The sequence below is a fragment of the Trachurus trachurus genome, assembly GCF_905171665.1.
Source record: "Trachurus trachurus genome assembly, chromosome: 15".
NCBI lineage: Eukaryota > Metazoa > Chordata > Actinopteri > Carangiformes > Carangidae > Trachurus > Trachurus trachurus.
Window position 1 is genome coordinate 16,964,238 of NC_139906.1, and position 18,732 is coordinate 16,982,969.

The following is an 18,732-nucleotide window of genomic DNA, read 5'->3' on the forward strand; positions in this document are numbered from 1 at the left end:
TCTGTCGATCACCTTTCCCATATTCTCCTTAAAGATAGAATCAGGAATCGTGAGAGGGAAATTTATATTCAGCTTTCATGCTGACAGTTCCTGGATTTGCACCCATTCAAATGAATACTGTTCTACTGTCTGCCCTTGTATCATTTTCATACAGCCACTCAAAGCATGCACTGAGCTGTCAAACTTCACCGCACGTCTTCTCCTGCTCCTCAGCTTGTTGAACGTGCAATCAATGCAAATTCTCACCAGGGAAAAGTTGCCCTACTATTGTCACTTTGGAGGCTGGCTAGCTTATTGGCTGCTCAGCTGCAGCAGGTTAAACAGCATGTTAACTTCCTGGATGCTGGTTTGGTTTAGGCTGTCACTGTTCTTCCCATGTCACATAGGATAGACTGCAGATTTGTTTACTTTGCCCTCATTTCCCACCACGTCAGTGTCGATGTGTTGTCTTTAACCCTATCAGTCATCCAGATTCTCACCTGACTCCCACCTTAAGTTATCTCTGCTACAGCCACCCATAACCCAAGTCCTGACCCCAAACGTAGCAGGAGGTGCTGCGGGACACCTCATGGACACCTCATTTTAATGAGTGAGACATTTTATTTAAAAGGGGAATAGACTTTGATAGTGTCAATCTAACACAGACTCACACAGTCACGCCCAGCAGGGAGAGACACAAATGAGCAGTTTGGGAATTTCCCCCAAAACCTTTGTTCTTTTTAACAAAACAAAACTATTAACAAAAAATGTTTTTAGTCAGACTTTAAAGAAATCACATAAACAACTGCTCGAAAAAAAAAAGCTTGAAAGCAACTGCCACCAACTTAAAGCAGAAGTAAGTGATATATTTGTGTTAATATAAGTCTTAAATAGTTATATCTTCCGACAGCAATCACTTACATGGAGTGTTTGGACTGAAACACGGGTCTCTCAGTCCCTCTGCTCTGCTCTGAGCCGAAGAGAAAACATTTATCGTATCCTACAGTTTTTATCCAATGAGGAGAGAGAACGGCATGCAGGGCTGTGTGTGCAGCCAAGGAACGCCGTGAATGTGGTGACGTAGCGACGAGGACTGTTATGGTGCGTTCAAGGAAACTCGTATTTTTTCGACCGTGAAGTGGTACCAGTTCGATCTGGTACGAGTTCACCGGTCGGAAGTTACGAGTGGCCGTTATAGTGACTTTCACCGGTAAAACAGGTCGGAAAAACACGAGTGGGTTGCCTGAAACGCTACAAAGTCGTAAGTTGTGACTTGAAGCTGTAATTTACGATTTCAAAAGCCTGCCTGGAACGCAGCATTAGCGAAAACGACCGGACCACTTACTTCTGCTTTAAGCTTCTCTGTCTTTAAGTTTAGTTTACATTTTACTGTTGACCAGGTGTGTGAGACACAAAATCTACTCTCAGTGCTAATATCACATTAGTGTCAGTCAAGCTCTGACACATCTTCCTCCTCACATTGGTCTTCTCACTGTTGTCATTTGGGAATAATTTCAGCCAAAAGCCTCATATTAAGTGTTTATCAGACATTAAAAGTATCTGTGTTTGGCTGTTGTTGCCTGTCTTAGTTTGTAAAAACTCCCTTTAGACAAGAAATGCCTTCCCAGTGCTATTTTCCAAATGGATGACGCTATCTTCCAAACATATTCATCACTTCCAAAAAAGTTAAGCCTCTCCGAGCTTCTCTGTCTGTTGAAATGGAAACAAACGTGTATAAAATGGATGCATCAGTGGCCCCGTACAACAAACAGCCTCAAATTAAACACAGATAGATGTCCACAACTCTGGCAAGAGTGACCTGACCAAGAGATGTTTTCTTCTTGCTGAAGAGGAAAATACTTATAGATACTATTCAGATCATAAAATCTGAATTTAGAATTTTATGACATTACCCCCTGTAGTTAGCATTTATGAGCAGTATAAAAATATTTAACAAATGGTACATAAAACTCTAGTTGTTAGATAATGGGTGTTTATTTATGCATTCATCAACAACCATAACTCCGCCTGCGGCCACAGCAGTACTGCATCCAAACAAATAAGGAATGACAACATCGTAAAACACTGTTGTAATAACAGAAAATGTTGTCAGAGTTTAGTTATTGATAAATACTGCACACTGTTATCACGGAATACCCCTGCATGTGTTTATAGCTTTATTATAATGTGGTTAAACCTATTAATATATGTTCATTTAGCTAATTTAAAGAGTATATGTTAGTGAAATGACATATACTGGACTATATTGATAATATTGTGGTTGTCATAAGCTGAGTGGACAGGTTGGAGTTGGTTGCAGACAAAAACCATCAAGATTAAGCATCTATTTTCTGTTCTGGCTGAGAGGGAGCTGTCAGTAAAGCTCTACCAGTCTGTCACCAGAGAATTAGGAGAGTGTTGTTTTTACGCACAACGTTACAACTTCCTGGATTTAACAGGCATTGTTAGATAAGCAGGGTAAAGAATTCCTTTTAACCAGCAGAGTCCATAAAGTTGAACTAATGCGAGCTAAAATTACAGTGCGCGCGCACACGTGTATATGCAAGCACATGTGCACAGGAACAGTTTAATGTCTCAGTGTATCTCAGCCTGAATCTGTCTCCAGCTCCTCTCAGCAACCACACACATTTTGACAGGTAGTTGGAGGACAGAGGAGGAAGAATAATTGGATGTGGATCTTCCTCCTCTATGTACTTGAGCTACTTACATCAGGGAAACCATTAGGAACTGCTGTTTATCTCACTGAGTGCTGACGGTACAAATTTACTCATAAATAAAAGGTGTGTGTTTGTGTTCGGCCGCGTGTTAATGTGCACCGCACAGTTCAGGCTGATTGAAGAGCTGTGGACGAGGAGGAAAGGGCGGATGTAGACGATGAGTGGTGAGAGGAGGAGGAGGAGGAGGACTGAGAGGATGAAGAAGAGCGAGTTGGAGTATCCGCGGGTCACGGGTGTCACATTTAACAACGGGCTGATTCTTGTGTGTTTGACACTGTTACGAGGGGGTGGCTCTCGTGTTTGACAGCCCAACTACTCTGCCGCTCTCAGGAAATAAGATGAATTAGACGCTGAGCTGCTCAGCAGTCCAAATATCAGAGCTGCACAGACTAAACAAGCCAGAGCGGTGAAAGTTGTGTTTCTGTGACATGATGTTTAGAGACACACTTTCGGGCCTGTCTGACAAGCTGTTACCCCCAAATATGGAGCGATTTGGGTCAGGTAGACAAGGAAACACACACGCAGATGCAAAAGCTTGAGAGCAGGAAGTCAGACAGCAGGAGGGACTGTGTATGTGTAGAGTTTGTATTTGTGTACAGGATGAGTCCATTAAAAGGTACAAACAGGGTTCACAACAGTGTTTGTGTCCTCAAGATGTTTGGAGTTTGTATTCAACTGACTGAAATCAAACTTACCAGGCTGCAGAAACAGAAACCGCTCCAGAGAATGCATCAAGTGGGACTTTAAAATGACACCGCAGACGAAAGAATCCCAGCTGCGCAACTGAAGACCTTTGGTTTTTAGCTGAGCAACATGTTACGTTCAAAATCGCAGCCAGACATTTGTTCCATATACTTACCAGTGTATGTCTTACATTTGACTCGACAGGATGTTTTCAAAACATAAGCCTTTAAACTTAATTTAAAGGTTACTTTTAACAGACTTAACAAATTATTGTTTTCATTTTGGGGCAAAATGAAAACATGTTGACAACCTGGCTGCAAAAAAAGGTTCATGTAATATTTCCACATCCCCAGGTCCTGGGAGTTATGTTGGTGGGTAAAATGTCACCATGTATTAATGTAACAAAGTTGGAAGAATTGTAAGAAAAAATGCCACTCAGCTAAAGATCTCTCTGTTTTTTGTTTTTTTTTTACTTTCAGGTTCATGAAGAATGCTGGCTCAGTTGTAGATGCGGTTACGTGGCAACAGTAGGTATTTTACCCTTTTATTTTTTCTATTTTTTTATTTTGTCCATTGAAAACCGCAGGAATCGACCTGCAGTCGTCTGAAACAACAGACTACACACTGAACTAACCATAAATCTAGCAGCACAGGCCTCGTTGTGCTTTTCCACCATTATCGCCACACTGTAAATGCAGTAGCCAGTAATAACCACTATTAATGCTGCTCCTTAGAGAGGCTGATGCATTATGTGGAGAACTGCGTTCATCCTGCAAATAGAACAACAGGAAAAGGAGCCTGTGTGTGTGTGTGTGTGTGTGTGTGCGTGTGCGTGTGTGTGTGTGTGAAATTAGTAACACCTGTCATTTGTCTATTGCACACACTGTAGGAATGCATACAAACATATCAATGATTTGATCTTTTCCCCTGTGTTTTATCTGTTTCTCTTTACACACACATGCAAAATGTGTACAAAGAGACATACGCTCTAGAGGCTCAGACAAACCCTGTGTGACTAAGTGAGTGGTCATTAAGGTGAAGGTCAGGTCTAATTAGGAGAAATTAGAAGAAACGGAAGGAGGAAGGGCTGTCAGTAAGGTTTAGAAAAACACCACCCACACTGTTAAAATCAAACCATATGCTCTGGCTCATTCCCTCTGTCAATTAGCCCATTTTACACAAGAGGTCCAGATGCCAGTCTAACCAGGCTGCGTGACAGAAACTCTGACCTCTACAAAAGAAGCCAAACTAATAAAAATGGGGACCACTCATTAACACGTCTACGACACATGTTTTACCCCTCTGCAGCTGGATCATGTTTTTTTGAATTGAGCGTGGTCGGTTGGAGACGCAGCTTTCATTATAAAGTGGTGCAGGGCATCATATGGCTTTGTTAGAGAGCATGTCTGCCTGCGGCTTCGGTCGGAGGTGGTTTCATGATGATGATGAAACATGTTGGTTATGTAGTGAAACATTTGTGTACCTCCAGATCACGAAACACTGATATGTTGGGCACATCATGTTTCGACGTTGTTTTTTTTTCCACAACATTGTACATTTGCAGCATCTTGTCTCAGTTACTGCTCCTCCATTTTTGGATTCACCAACAAAACATGATCAGAATGTTTAGTCATTCTCTCTTAATCTGTCTGTCTCCGTGTCTCTTCTCTGCCTTTCCATCTTTCTGCAATATTAGGCTTTCTTTCCAAATTTCTTTCCAAACCTACTTGCCTGGATGTGCAGACATCCAGGCAAACATGCACATCTGCACAAGCTTTTTATGTGTTTTCTATTCAGGTTGCCCAGAAACTTTTTAAGATAAGTTGAAGGGTCATAGCTCTAGTGGTGTATGTACATGCAGACTGTTTTGGTTTTATTTTGAGATAACGTCCATCTGCCTCCATGCCAAACAATAAAAGTGAACAGAATTTAATTTGTGCTGTTCACAGCGCATAAAAAAAACAAAAAAAAACTGTCTCTCTCGAGAAAAAGCGTCTGGGTCATTCACAGAACAAACAGTCAACAGTTTTCGTAGAAACAATTTCCTCAGCAGAAAGTATCTCTAGTAAAAAACATTAGCCAGCATCTTCACAGCAGTATTCAGAGTAACATTGTTCATGTTGATCTTTCAAATTTTAATTTAGCCAGCAGCATGGTGCTCTGAATCTGTCGGCCACCTCTTTACTCCAGGTTTCCATGAAACTTTTTATAGACGTTTATGGTTCCCAGAGGATGAATCTCAACCACCGTTGTGATCTCCTGACCTTTCCTCTAATTCCAAAATGAGGTTGTGGCTTTAAATTAAAGGTCTCATTAACATTACTTTAATTGCACTGGTATTTATTTCTTCATGAACTGAGCACATTTTGGTGATAACCTGCACTTTTTCAGCTGTTTTTTTTTTTTTTTTTTTAAGCACAGTCACCACGTCAGATTTTCACGACGTCTAATTCTTTATGACAGAACTAATGACATTCCCTGCAGCTTCAGCCGTTCGTTTTAGAGCTAATTAGCAAATGTTAGCATGCTACCTACTGTTAACATGTTCCGCCTTACCTAATGGGTAGCCTCATGGTGAGAGCATCGAGCCGGGCAAAACTGTGTGATCAGTGAGCAAGTCAAAAGTAAACAAAACAAATTCACCCTCTCTCACAGGATTTGCCGTCAAGATACCCCTGAGCAACACACTTACTGCGAGCCCTAATTGTTCCATCAGCGGGTATTAGCACTGTGAACATCTGGGCATGCAACAAGCAGGCAAAACCCCTCCCAGCTAAACTCCCTTTAACTACAAAGTTATTAAACGCACGCTTTAATGACCCTTTGCGTTTGAAAACGGGCACTTCTTGTACAAAGCGCCGCGGCCCCGAAAAGTTAATCAGAAGCTTTTCACTTTGTTCAGCCGTTCCCTCTGCAACTAGACGGTCACACTTTAAACAGGATAACACAAGATACCCACATCTTTCTTGTTCCTTGTCAGGATGACAGTGGTACTGCATGCCAGAGAGCCTGGGGTGCTGCTTATTTATAGCTGAGTGGAGTAAAAAGATGTTAAAGATTTTCAGACTAGTCTGAAAATCACTGAGGGACTATAAATTTACTGATGGCATTCCTGAGGGAAGCTACATATCCTTCAGCTGTTATGTAATGATTGATGATAACCTGATGATAACCTGCTGGACCGCATCAAGGACCACATCCTTGTCTTGCTTTGCTACCCCTCCGCTCACCCCAAATCTCTTGCTACACCAGATGGCCATTCCTTGACACTTGAATGTGAAGTAATGCAGTTAAACTTTTATAGACTATATTCACGCTTTACTTTAATATTCCCATTTTAATACACAACAGCTTTAGTTACTACTAAGGGTTTTTAAGGATGAGGTGAGGATGCAGATGCAGAGGATGTCACAATTACTCACTTAATGCTCAATTCAAATTTCAGATAAGATGTTTTTTTATTTGGTACTGATCCCCTGTTTCTGTTTTTGTTTTATGTTTGAATTGATCACGTGTATTTGTTTAGTCCATACTATATTTCAGTGTTAATAGCTTTTAGTTTTGTTAGAGAATTGTCTTTGATGTGGTGCTGGCACTCAGTAAGAGCCATGTAAAACAACCCGGCGATCTTTGTCTGAAAACATTTCGACACAATGTTATTCATTTTTGCATTTTATTGAATTCTGGTTAGTCTGAAAGCTGAAGTATCATGTCAGTTTGGAAGGAAAGTTCTTGGTTTTGTTTTAGAAACTTAAACTTGAGAAGCTGTACGATTACCAAGCTATGAGCCTTCCAATCCAGGCCTGAAATACTAGAATGAACCTTCAACATATTCATTTCTTTCTGAGGCTTCTGCTCCACCAAACTGATGAAAAACCGTTCAGCAAAGACAGCTAATCTTTTCTTGTTACCGAAAAATTCCCTGTGATGCTGATTTGTAGCTCAAGATACAGCTATAACAACTTTTTTTTATTGTTTCCATATATGAAGTGGAATTTCTTTCCCTGGGATCTGGACTGAAGAATTATTGTGAGCGCTCTGGAAAGATGACAGGATAACCAAATAATTTGTGTAAAGCTATGACTTAATCCCTGCGTTGTTTACAGTTTGAGGCCAGGAGCTTGGGTTTTTTCCAGCACTGTGACGAAAATTTCTACGAAGTTAAACTTGGATTGCAACACTGCTTCACCCCCACGTGAACAAAATGCAGCTTTATTCTCTGCGGTTTTGTTGACGCATCTGTCATTTCCACTCTTTTCAAAAACAGGTTGAATAGAGCTTTGACTCTTCTCTAAAAAAAAAAAAAAATCTGTTGGCCTTATTATTCACAATACAATGTACTGTTGACTAGCACTCCCTAACTTGATTTCCCCAATTATAAATTCCCTACCATAGTTTTCTTGGAGTGTTTTCTGGTTTTGGGAAATAAAAAAAAAAGAAAGAGAGAAATTACTCGAAAACATTTGCAGCTTTAAACAGGGCTGCATTGAGCTCCTCTGGCATGTTACTAACAACATTAGCTTCTTTAAAGGATTCAGAGGAGAAATCTGCTTTGAAACGAGGAACAGATTTTTTTTAAGTCTAATTAGCAGGTGTTGCAGCTGTGTCCTCTGTTGTGTCATGGTAATGTAAAAAATAGAACCAATGAAGGCAAATAGATTTAAAGATTGAGCAATTGCTCTTTTTTTATTTCACTCTCTGACATATTTGATAGGTTTTGTGTCACATCAGTCATTTTACCTCCTGTGTGTGCAGTTTGATTCAAATATAATTTTCCACCAGTGATGATGATGACGTCATTCTTTACCTCCAGAGAAAAGCGAAAGATCATCCTGCAGGGATGACTATTCACAGGTGGATGTCCATTAAAGTCTCACCGCGTAGTATTTATAGCCATGAAGTTAGCCTTTAAATCTTACTGCTGTCTGCCAAAAAGTAATTGATAAGTATTAAGTGAAGCCAGACCACTGAGTGGAGATTAAAAAAAAAACACCTCAGTTACTCTATCTCACTCAAAGTGAGAAGGTTGTCTCTTTTAGAGTCTGCGAGATCTGGGCTGACCTGGCCATAAATAATGCATCAGGAATAACTCCACCAAAGAGAGTGAACTACAGAGACTCATGCAACAGACGAGATGAGATATAAAATGTGTTTTACGGTACCTGAAACATTAACTTGAGTATGTGGTTGTTTCTCTCTTGTTTTCCTCTCTTGGACTCCTCCAGAGGATCCTAGATAGTCTTTTTCCCTACCCGCAGGGCAGTGTTCCTCAGGACATTGGCTCTAACTACCGATAAATTCCTCTCTCATCATGTTCACTTAACATTTTCTCTTATTATCGTCTGTCTCTGTGTCTTTACTGCTCACACACAGGATCACCACAGATGGATGTCTGTATTATTCGGTCCCAGTCTGAAATCTCAGAGCTTCCAAGTCCTCTCTTATGCAATCCCACATTTTGACACAGAATTGGATTTTCAGAGCACTGAAGTGTAATTGATTATGTCAGTCCCTGTTCATCATAGTTGTTGTGGTGAAAGACCAACGAAAATTATACTTTGTTTGGATTTAAACTTGCACTCCATATCTAGCCCTACTAATGCTGAATCCAAGCTAGTGTTGCATCTATGAAGATGTTTCCCTGTCCTGACAGTGTTTTAAAATTAAACGTCGTTGACCTACCTGGTAGTCTAATATCTTATTGTACTATGTCATAGAATATTATTCATCTAATTGATGAGCGACCCTGGCATTGTCAGCTGCACAGCTTTGACCCAAACACAACATTTTTCAATAACTTGGAATGTGGATAGTGGTTTATAATAGAAAAATCTTTGTTTGGTGGATAGATAGTAAAGTGTTTTTACTGGACTTGACTTTGCCTTTTTTGTGTTTCAGAAGTGTTCAACATGAGGATCAAAATAATATCATATAATGTATTGTTTTTCTTATTGATCTTTAACTTTAAATTGTTTTGAATTAATAATTATAACTAATAAATGGAAATCATACAAGATCAAACTGAAGATGAATGTTTGAAAGGATAGATGAAAAATAAAATTAGTTGTACATATCAGTTTACTTGTTTTTTGCTACATTATGTGCTGCACTGTAATGAAAATCACATTGTAAGTTGGGTACAGAGTTTTTCTCTCACAGCCTTTTCCCTGGATTCCTATTACAGCTATTACATGGACGGCAGGGTGAACAAAGTCGAGGACTTCCTAAAAACCCGTCTGTTGGACACGTTGACGGAGCAAATCTCTAAAGTCACCAAGGTACACAAGCTTTCCTCCATAAGAAATAGTCAGTTCATATATACTGTGTGTGAGATGCAAATTAAATTCAGCCTAAATCTGTACTGTACATAATTAGGGTAATGTCTGGCATACATTTCAGAGGTCCTTTTCTCTGTTAAACAATTGTTATTTCTATCAGTTTAGACTCTCAGACGGCCTTAAGGGAGAATGTGAAGAAATAACTAATTTTCATCGTGGACTATATTTGCATTTCTTTTGAGTTCGCCAAGTTATGGATCATTCAGACTTCTGCTAGTTTTTTTGATTATAAAGCCATATGTGCAAGCCACAGGAGTGAACCCTCGGGGTAAAGAGGTTGTGTCCACCATGAGGTAATATTATCAACACTGGCTGCTGCGGCTGACTTGCTGAGTTGTCATAGATGAACAGCGCCAAAATGCCTCTGGGAAAAAGAATCAACCATTTCCAAGAACAAAACTTAAAACATTCAATGAAATAAAACGGGAGTGGGGTTCTTCGGTGCATCAATAAGATCAAGTTCTTATGTTTCTTTTTGTACGTTAATATTATTCAGTGTGTACATTTTATATTTCTGTTTTACTGTCATCTTGAATAACTTTACAGACTCACGAAAACTCAGCATCACAAAAACATTCAGTGTAACAAAATAAAATAATTCTTAAGCACTTTAACAATTTACAAGGATCGCTGAAAAGGCATCATCCTATTATGATGATCCTTAAGATGAATTTGACTTTATTTAGACCCAGGCGTGAATTTCATATTGGGGTGTCACAAAGTTTAGAATTGTGTTGATACATCTATGTTTCCATCCCTCACTGTAGGTTGTGAACACACATACTCCTGGTAAGAAGGTGTGGCTCGGAGGACTGGGGCCGGCGTGGGCAGGAGGCATCAGTAATCTCTCTGACACATACGCAGCTGGCTTTCTGTGAGTATAAGTATTTATATAAGTAATTCAAAATGTATTATGTATTTTTACCAACACTACATATCACATCCTGAACAGTTTTTTATTCTATGTGTGTATGTTGATTTGTGTTACAGATGGGTGAACACGCTGGGTATGGCTGCTGTGCAGGGGATAGATGTCGTGTTGCGTCACTCATTCTTTGACTACGGATACACACACCTTGTGGACCAGCACTTCAACCCTTTACCTGTAAGTCTCTCGGCTTCGGTTCAGTGAGGATTAGAGCGGCTGTTGGTTCGCATTGTCAGGGCCTTGAATCATCCTCCTATATCATAATTTCTAGGATCTGACCTGAGCTCAGTCTGGACCTTTTCTGTACTGGACCCAGTCCTTCGATGGCACCTCTTGCTCTTTCCCGTGGGAGCTATTAGCTGAGATGAAAGGCATTTAGTGGTGATGAGTGGATAGACGCGGGGGCGAAATGCCATGTAACCTTAGCCCTTTGTCAGGAGCTCAGGACAGTGTCACTGCTCCCCTCAACCCCCATCGCAACTGTGTGCTTCTCTGTGCGGGACAGTCGGCCGGTGAGAGATCTGTAACCTGAGATGCTGATACACAGTCAGGCACGTTAGTAAAATAGCCTGCAACACTGTGTGAAATGGAACTGCCCAGTCCCAAGTTCCTCTGTGGTTCGGTCTCAATAACGATACTGCAACGACCTGAGTTCAAAACACTGTACTAATCATGTGAAATACGCTGTTCTTCTGTGTATTTGCACATAATTATCTGGACGTGAACAACACAGATGTGAGGGAGGAAATCATCTGTGTTCGTAATCTTCCTTTATACTCAGAGCTGAATGAAATACTAACCTTGGTAATTTATTTCTTGAAAAATAAATAAATAAATGAAGAGACTTTTAAGTCTTTAAGTGTGATGGAGTGATACAAAGCTACCACCAGCTAAGTAAATAAAACAGATTTATTAAGGTCATAAAAAGGTTTATATTAAGCACAGGCAAAGGAGGGTGAGAGGCTTATATTAAGAACTTGCACAGTAAATTATTGTTCTAGAATAAAGGCAAAAGACAATGTAATCAAGGCTTTAACTTATTTATCTAGCATTTGTTATTGTTGCTGATTATTTTGCTCTATCAGAAATAGCAGTTTGTAACAAGTATAGGCACTCAAATACAGTATTTACCACTAACAAACTAATCACTTGGAAAATCTGAAAATAACTTTAAACTTCAACTTTCATTAATCCTCTCTGGCGGTCATGCACTTTCTTCCACCTCTGTTCAACTAAATGATATAAAATAATCGAGATGATTTCATTTCCTTCCCTCTTCGACTCCATTATTTTTCTGGGAATTACGGCCTCCCGCTTGGATCACAATGCTTTTAACATGGCTGGATGCCTGAAAGCTGCACCAGCCTACCTGCTGAGAGAATGCACTGCAGGGCCAACCTGTCCTCTGCATGGGAAATTTATGACCTGGCCCCTTCCCCTTTAGAATGACTCCCCCATTGGTACAATCCAGTCAAAGCCTCGGGCTCAGTGAAAGGCCTCAAACACTTCACCCTTTTCCACACTAAGCCATTTACTCCTCCTTGCTCTTCTTTCCCAATCACCCCCTTCATTTTTCTGTTTTGTTTTATTCACACTCTTCACTGTCTTGCCTGTTGCATCCCTCCAGAGGTATGTTGTAAACTGTGATTCATTCTTTAAGAAACAGAGATGTCAGTATATAGTGTGTGGCAGGTGAAATCATATAGGCCATAACCTGACAAGAGAGCCGTTCAAACGCTCCACCATAAAAACATTTGTCCAGGCCTCAGAAAAAATATTTCTTTCTCAAATAAAAAGCAGAGAGATAAGGAGTAGGCTTCTCCCCATATTGAACTTGGCAACTTGCAAAACCTCATGACTCTGCATATTGTGGTTTAAGCTGTGGATATTTTTGCATCTTCCTGAATGTGTTACCAAATTTTGAACAACAGTTATCTTTTTAGTTCAAGGATTGTTAACTCACAGAAGGAACTGTGAAGTTCTTGGATTCTGAGACATTGACAAGATCTCAAAGACAATCTGAGACTCATTTGACCTATTTAGCCAAACACTCAAGGTCAATAGTTATCCTCCTTGTTAACGTCCTCTGTTCTCTTAACTATGCAGCTGAGGTTTGATTGGTCTCTGGTGTATTACTTCATTTTTCTACTACAGTCTTTGGTTTATTACTGGTTCACTTGCAGCTATCTGTCTTTCTCTCTATTTCATGGTTGGGATGGTATTTTGATTTGATGTGAAAGTGACGGTTGTCCCTCTAATTGATGTCTTTGTTTTTCTTCATCTGTCTGTATATCCAGATAAGAAGCGCTGGGGGCGAAAAAGACAGGGAGACAGACAGGCAATTAGGCAGGAAAACGGGCAGACAGTCAGTCCGTCAGTCCGTCAGACAGTCAGACAGTCGAGATTTAGGACCTGAGCTGATATTTCCCAAAATAAAATTCTCAGGATTGTATCTTGTCGACTCCAGTCAGTGATTTTAACACAGCCGCAGTTTGAGATATATCAATTTATGGTGGTTTCTTTTACTTGCGTTTTAAAATTTCAACACAAAGCTGGAGTGCATCACCTCTCCAGGCCATCTTGCACAAATAAAACTCCAGACTCATAACTGTTCTTTGTTTTATACACCAAGCGATAATCACAGATCACAGATCTAGCCATACATTTGTCCTTCCATCCCTGTGCTTGTGGCCAACACTATACAGTTCCATACTGTGCTCTGCTTCTTCGATGCCTTGGCAGCAAATTAAGTTAAAGTCTGCATGGAAAAAAGAAGCCCTTAAATGTTGCCATATGCAGGATTGCATGGGAACTTCCTGAGGAACACATGTTGTTCTGGGTCTCTTGGAGAGGTGTTGAGTCTGTGTAGTCTATAGAGTGAGACATAGTATAGTGTACCACTCACCAGTGATAACAGAAAACAGTAATTCATGAATGAACATAATATTTAGTAAAAATGTCATATTTAAGACTTGTCAATTCTGAACGGGTCAATGGTTATTGGATACAATGTGACATGTTACATGGGACAGTCAGTTTCAACTAAATGTTGAGTGTCAGAGTGCTGACATGTCTGGATATGAACATTTTCTGTGGATAATATCTGTAATTTTCACCCCGTTGCAGACGAGCTGCTTTGCTGGCACATTCTTAAATCTCACAGTTTGCAAAACTTAATCTGTTTGTCTAATCACCAGGATATTTTATGGCTGAATAAACAAAATGGAGATTTTTTTTTTTGCAATATTTCCTTTCAGGGGAATCCAGGCTCCAGCGTTGGTGTTATAAAAGGTCTCTTTTAATAAAGATCCTCATGCATTTAGATACAGGGGAGTTGGCAGTGCTTTAAAACTCTTTTCAAGCCGCTTTACAGATTAGGTCTTTAAAATGTTCTTTCCACACCTGCCCACTTTGGCATTGTCTTTTAGTGTCCTGCCCTGAGCATTATGATGATTAAAACTATCCATTCTGGTATGAAAAGTAATGCCAAATGTGTGTGTGTCCTTACAGGATTACTGGTTTTCTCTGGTCTTCAAGCGTCTGGTTGGTCCGAGGGTTTTAGCGGTGCGAGTAGCTGGACTACAGAGGAGGCCGCAACCAGGACGAGTCATACGAGACAAGCTACGCATCTATGCTCACTGTACCAGCTACTACAAGTAAGTGGTGCAGCTTAACCGCCTTGGATTAGTTTGTAAGCCACACTTAAACCCAACAAGGGCGGACACTGTCATTGTATACCGTGACTTTTCCCATTCGAGACTGACAGATGACAAGACACACATCCTCTTTGCCTTTAAGTGATGTGCAGTAATACTTTGGGAATGTCCTGGGAGATCTCGATGGAAAACAGACGGTGTTAACTTTTCCTGTGTCCTGTGTCCTCCTGCAAACACCTGAGGCACAGTGTCTGGTGGGGAAGAACAAAATCCCCGGCCGGCCCATTCGGCTTCTCATAAATAAGTCGACCGCAGACACCTGCTCATTCACAGCTCGCAGCCTTTAAAACTTAACGGGTATCACTTATCAGGTGTGTGGGTTCTGTCTCCCTGCCGTCAAAGAGCCGCTGAAAGGTGTGCTAGGCCTTTATCCCATCTCGGATTGGCTGGAGGGGGGTATTCGCGGGGGAGGGGGAGGGACAATAAGGCGGTCTGTGCCGGGAGGAGATAAAGAGTGCCACCATGGCCTGTTCAAGGTTATCATTTAACCCAGGCCAGTGGCTGTCAGCACCAGGCTAGACTTACGGCCTTACCCTAGACAGGGCTCGTTTACAGGTGGAGCATCTTTTAGAAAAATAGTGGAGCGCTGCAAAGATAGATGGTCGATAAATAGGCAGGAGTTGCATAACCAACACACACACACATGGGTGCATGAGGCCTGATGACATGCACGCAAAATATTTGAAATAGTTTTCAACAAGTGTGCTCTCTCAGCCACCTGGTAAGTATGATGAATTTGGAAGTAAAGAGATGTCCGTGGCATGTGTTGCTGCTCAGCTCTGCTTAACATACCAATCAGGCCTGGACTCATATGATCAGTGAAGCACTAAAGCAGTGCCTCTTGAATCCAGAGCCTCTTCACTTGCCATTATTTCTGCCACTTTGTGGTTTTACTCAGTCATCCCACAAGTGGACGAACTATTGTAGTCTTAGTGGTTTGACTGTACTGTGTTAGACAGCAATGACTATAAATATGCTCAGGCAGGCCGTGGTTTGAAAAGTCTTTGCAGATTAGATATTTGACTTTCACCGCCCTTTTACCCCTTTTAGTGGTTTGCATGGCATTTTTTTCACTTTCCAGAGATGCTCCGACATCAAACAGCATCAACACATGTTTATGTTCCTGGTTTGGATCTCTAAGAGCCTCATAATTTGAAAGGCCTTAGAGGTCATTATCTCTCTCTTCCATCTAACCATCTGATCTATCACTCGGAGCCATGGTCCACGTTTCTGAGAAACACGGCTCCATGAGTTTAACACAGAGCCAGACACACAGCATTCCCACCGACAGCGCCCTACTTTATTGCTCTCCGTAAATATATTGAATATTAGCCGTCTTGCGGGCTTGATGAAATAAATGGCTCACCCCGTGCCCAAGAGAACAAAGACAAACACTGAACCAAAAACCAAGATTGCTTTTAAAGATATGAGATTTTGGAGGGCGGTGAGAGGTGTCTACCAGACCGTTTGGCCAATGCACAGCCCTGACCCTGAGCACCACGGCCGACATGTGGTATTCACTACAGCTGTGTTGTCTTTATCCTCATATCTGGGCCCTTATGAGATTTTATCATGTTTGTCTTATCTGTCTCACTTAGTTATTTACCTTTTGCCCGTATGCTTATCAAGTTGTGTCCCCAGTGCTTCGCTCTAAGGAGAGGGACTCACACACTGTTGTCTGTGTAACTTAAGAAGTGCTGCCCGTTGTGTTCACACCCTTCATCTGACCCTGGACCGTAGAGCGACAAGTTTTAATATTGGATACTGTATAAGAGAAGCAGACTGTTGCATCAGAGAGCCTGTATAAGGATGAGAAAAGCTTTGAAAATGAAATGTCATTCATACTAAATATAGATGATCAATTTTAGGACAACTTGCTTCATGCTTTATCTTTATTATTTTTCTGCATGCCTTTTGATCCAGATCAGATCAAAGAGTAGCGGTTTGATGCTATAACTATATGTAATAAAAATATCAAAGACGTTCTTTTCTTTGTAGTCATCTTTAATTATAGAGAATTTTATTCAACATGGCAACGTAATATATAATGAATCACGATTAGCAGATGTGGAACGGAGCCTCTTTTTATTATTGTGTCCTGATCGTCCTTTCTAAAGGTAAAAGGGAAATTGATTTTGTGTTTTTCATTGTTTTCTCTACGATTACAGTCATAACTACGTGAGAGGGTCCATAACGATCTACATCATCAACCTTCATCGGTCGCGGAAGAAAATCAAGTTGGCCGGGACGTTACGGAACAAAACTGTCCATCAGTACCTGCTGCAGCCGTACGGCACTGACGGACTCAAAGCCAAGTTAGTACCTCTCTCTCTCTTTCTCTCTCTCTCTCTCTCTTTCTCTCTCTCTCTCTCTCTCTCATACATCTCTCACATACACACATATACACACCTGCTGGCATTGAATAATTGTTTTCTGTCCAAACAACAATGTGGTCCTCTTGTAGAGTATCCGCTTCCATTCATTCAGGCTGATCAAACAAGACCCAGGTTAGAGCAGACACATGAGTCTTCCAGTCCTGTCATCGCTCATATAAAATAAACATGAATAGATAAAGAAAATACAACACAGTTAAGATTTGAGAGGCGTTGAGAACAGGAATGAGAATTTCAAAAAATATTTTTTTTCCTAACCTTGATAAGGTGTTAACATCTGGCATCAAAAGCTGCAGTGAATGAATTTTAAGACATCAGTGGGTGTTGCACTTGCAGAGCTGTTATGGTTTGGGTAACCCTTTACACGCAATAATACCTCCCTGTCTTTATCTAAATTTTAGCCTCAGACAAAAAACAAACTCATAAAGAATAATACAACAAATAAAACCAATTAACGATAATACAGGTGCTTTTTTTATTTTCCCTTTGTCCATGAAAAACTCTTAATGTTAGCCATTAATTCGAACTCATAAAACATGGCAGTGCTTTACTGAAGCTTGTCATCTTCTATATAAAAGAAAACATTCACTTCACTGAGTTCCAAAATGTTTGCGTCTCTCGTTTGAATCTGCTTTTATTGCCTACAACAGATGTTTTATCAATGGTTTCCCAAGTTCCACATTTGTGCCATTTTACCTCTGAGTACTGCGCTGTAGTTTGTGACGATGATATATTACACTTTAACTAGGTAATATAAGTCCCATTTCCTTAAAACGTGCCTTAAAATAAAACGTATTTGCTTTCATTCTCTTCCTCTCTCCTCTAAGCCCCTGGCCTGTTATTCTGACTCAGACTTAAGCCCCAAATCCTGGAATAACAGCCTAATGACTGTGTGTGTATGTGTGTGTGTGTCTTTGTGTCACACAATACCACCACACAACCTTAATGGAGGCTCAGGCATGATCCTTCAATAACAGTGTAATGATGGAGGATGTTTTAGGTGCTAGAACATTATTGCAAGGCAATTAATAGGAGAGCAAGCTAACGACGGGCCTTTTTTCAGGCTTTAAGTGCTTACCGTTACCACACACAGTGCAGGGAGACTTTTATGAAAATTTTAGCAACACCAGATGTCTATAAATTTGTCTGAGTTGGGGGACCTTTTTTTTTTAACCTTGATCAAGTATTCAGCTCCATCCATGTTGACGGAAAGCTTTGAACAGTGCAGTTCGATTCATAACTGCTCCCTGCTCAACATCATTTTATTTGATATTTTATTGAATTTGAGGTTCACATAAAAATATCCAGACCTCTGTTGTGGTTAACTTTACAATATAACAATATAATAAAAAAAAAAGGTTACTCATACGAGCAGCACTTACAAGTTGAAAAACCCCGGGTTAAGGGAGTCACTGTAGCACGAATACCAAATAAGGAGATCATTTTTCTTTACTAGATTTATTATGTCACAATTCCTGGTGAGTGATATACTTCACAATATCGTGTACAGATAAATAGAAACAATGCATTTTAAATGAAAAAAGTTAACTGTAATGCAGCAGGTTTCATAATATATATATATTATTTTTAATTAATAGATTAGAGTTGAAAGTTTTACCTTAACTTGTGCCTGTGATGTGTTGCAGCTACTCTGTAGTAACATTAATATTTCACATTGTTCTAAATGTTTTGTGTTGGTAAACCTTTTACTAAATAATACTGATGTTATGTCATGGATAAACGGAATGAAAACTGGAACAATTGTCTTAAAACTCTACAACTCATTCATTTCTTTGTGCATATTTAGTAGAGAAACGTTATACATCTTGTGGCAGGTTGCAGCAGTTTCGCGCACATTAAACACATCTGCATGTTGCATTTACATCCACTGCTCGTCTATTTTAACATGTAATTTAATTAATGAATATGACCATTTGAATTATATCAAAGTAATAT

General features: G+C 40.2%; 1 protein-coding gene across 1 annotated transcript in view; it reads left to right on the top strand.

The window, feature by feature from the left end:
- hpse2 (heparanase 2) overlaps positions 1–18,732 on the top strand; it is a 56,690-nt gene that overhangs the window by 34,794 nt on the left and 3,164 nt on the right. The window contains exons 6-11 of the mRNA XM_083988462.1: positions 3,881–3,928; positions 9,586–9,679; positions 10,507–10,613; positions 10,730–10,844; positions 14,178–14,323; positions 16,552–16,698. Coding sequence (XP_083844588.1) covers positions 3,881–3,928; positions 9,586–9,679; positions 10,507–10,613; positions 10,730–10,844; positions 14,178–14,323; positions 16,552–16,698 — 657 coding nt within the window. The remainder of the gene's footprint in view (positions 1–3,880; positions 3,929–9,585; positions 9,680–10,506; positions 10,614–10,729; positions 10,845–14,177; positions 14,324–16,551; positions 16,699–18,732) is intronic.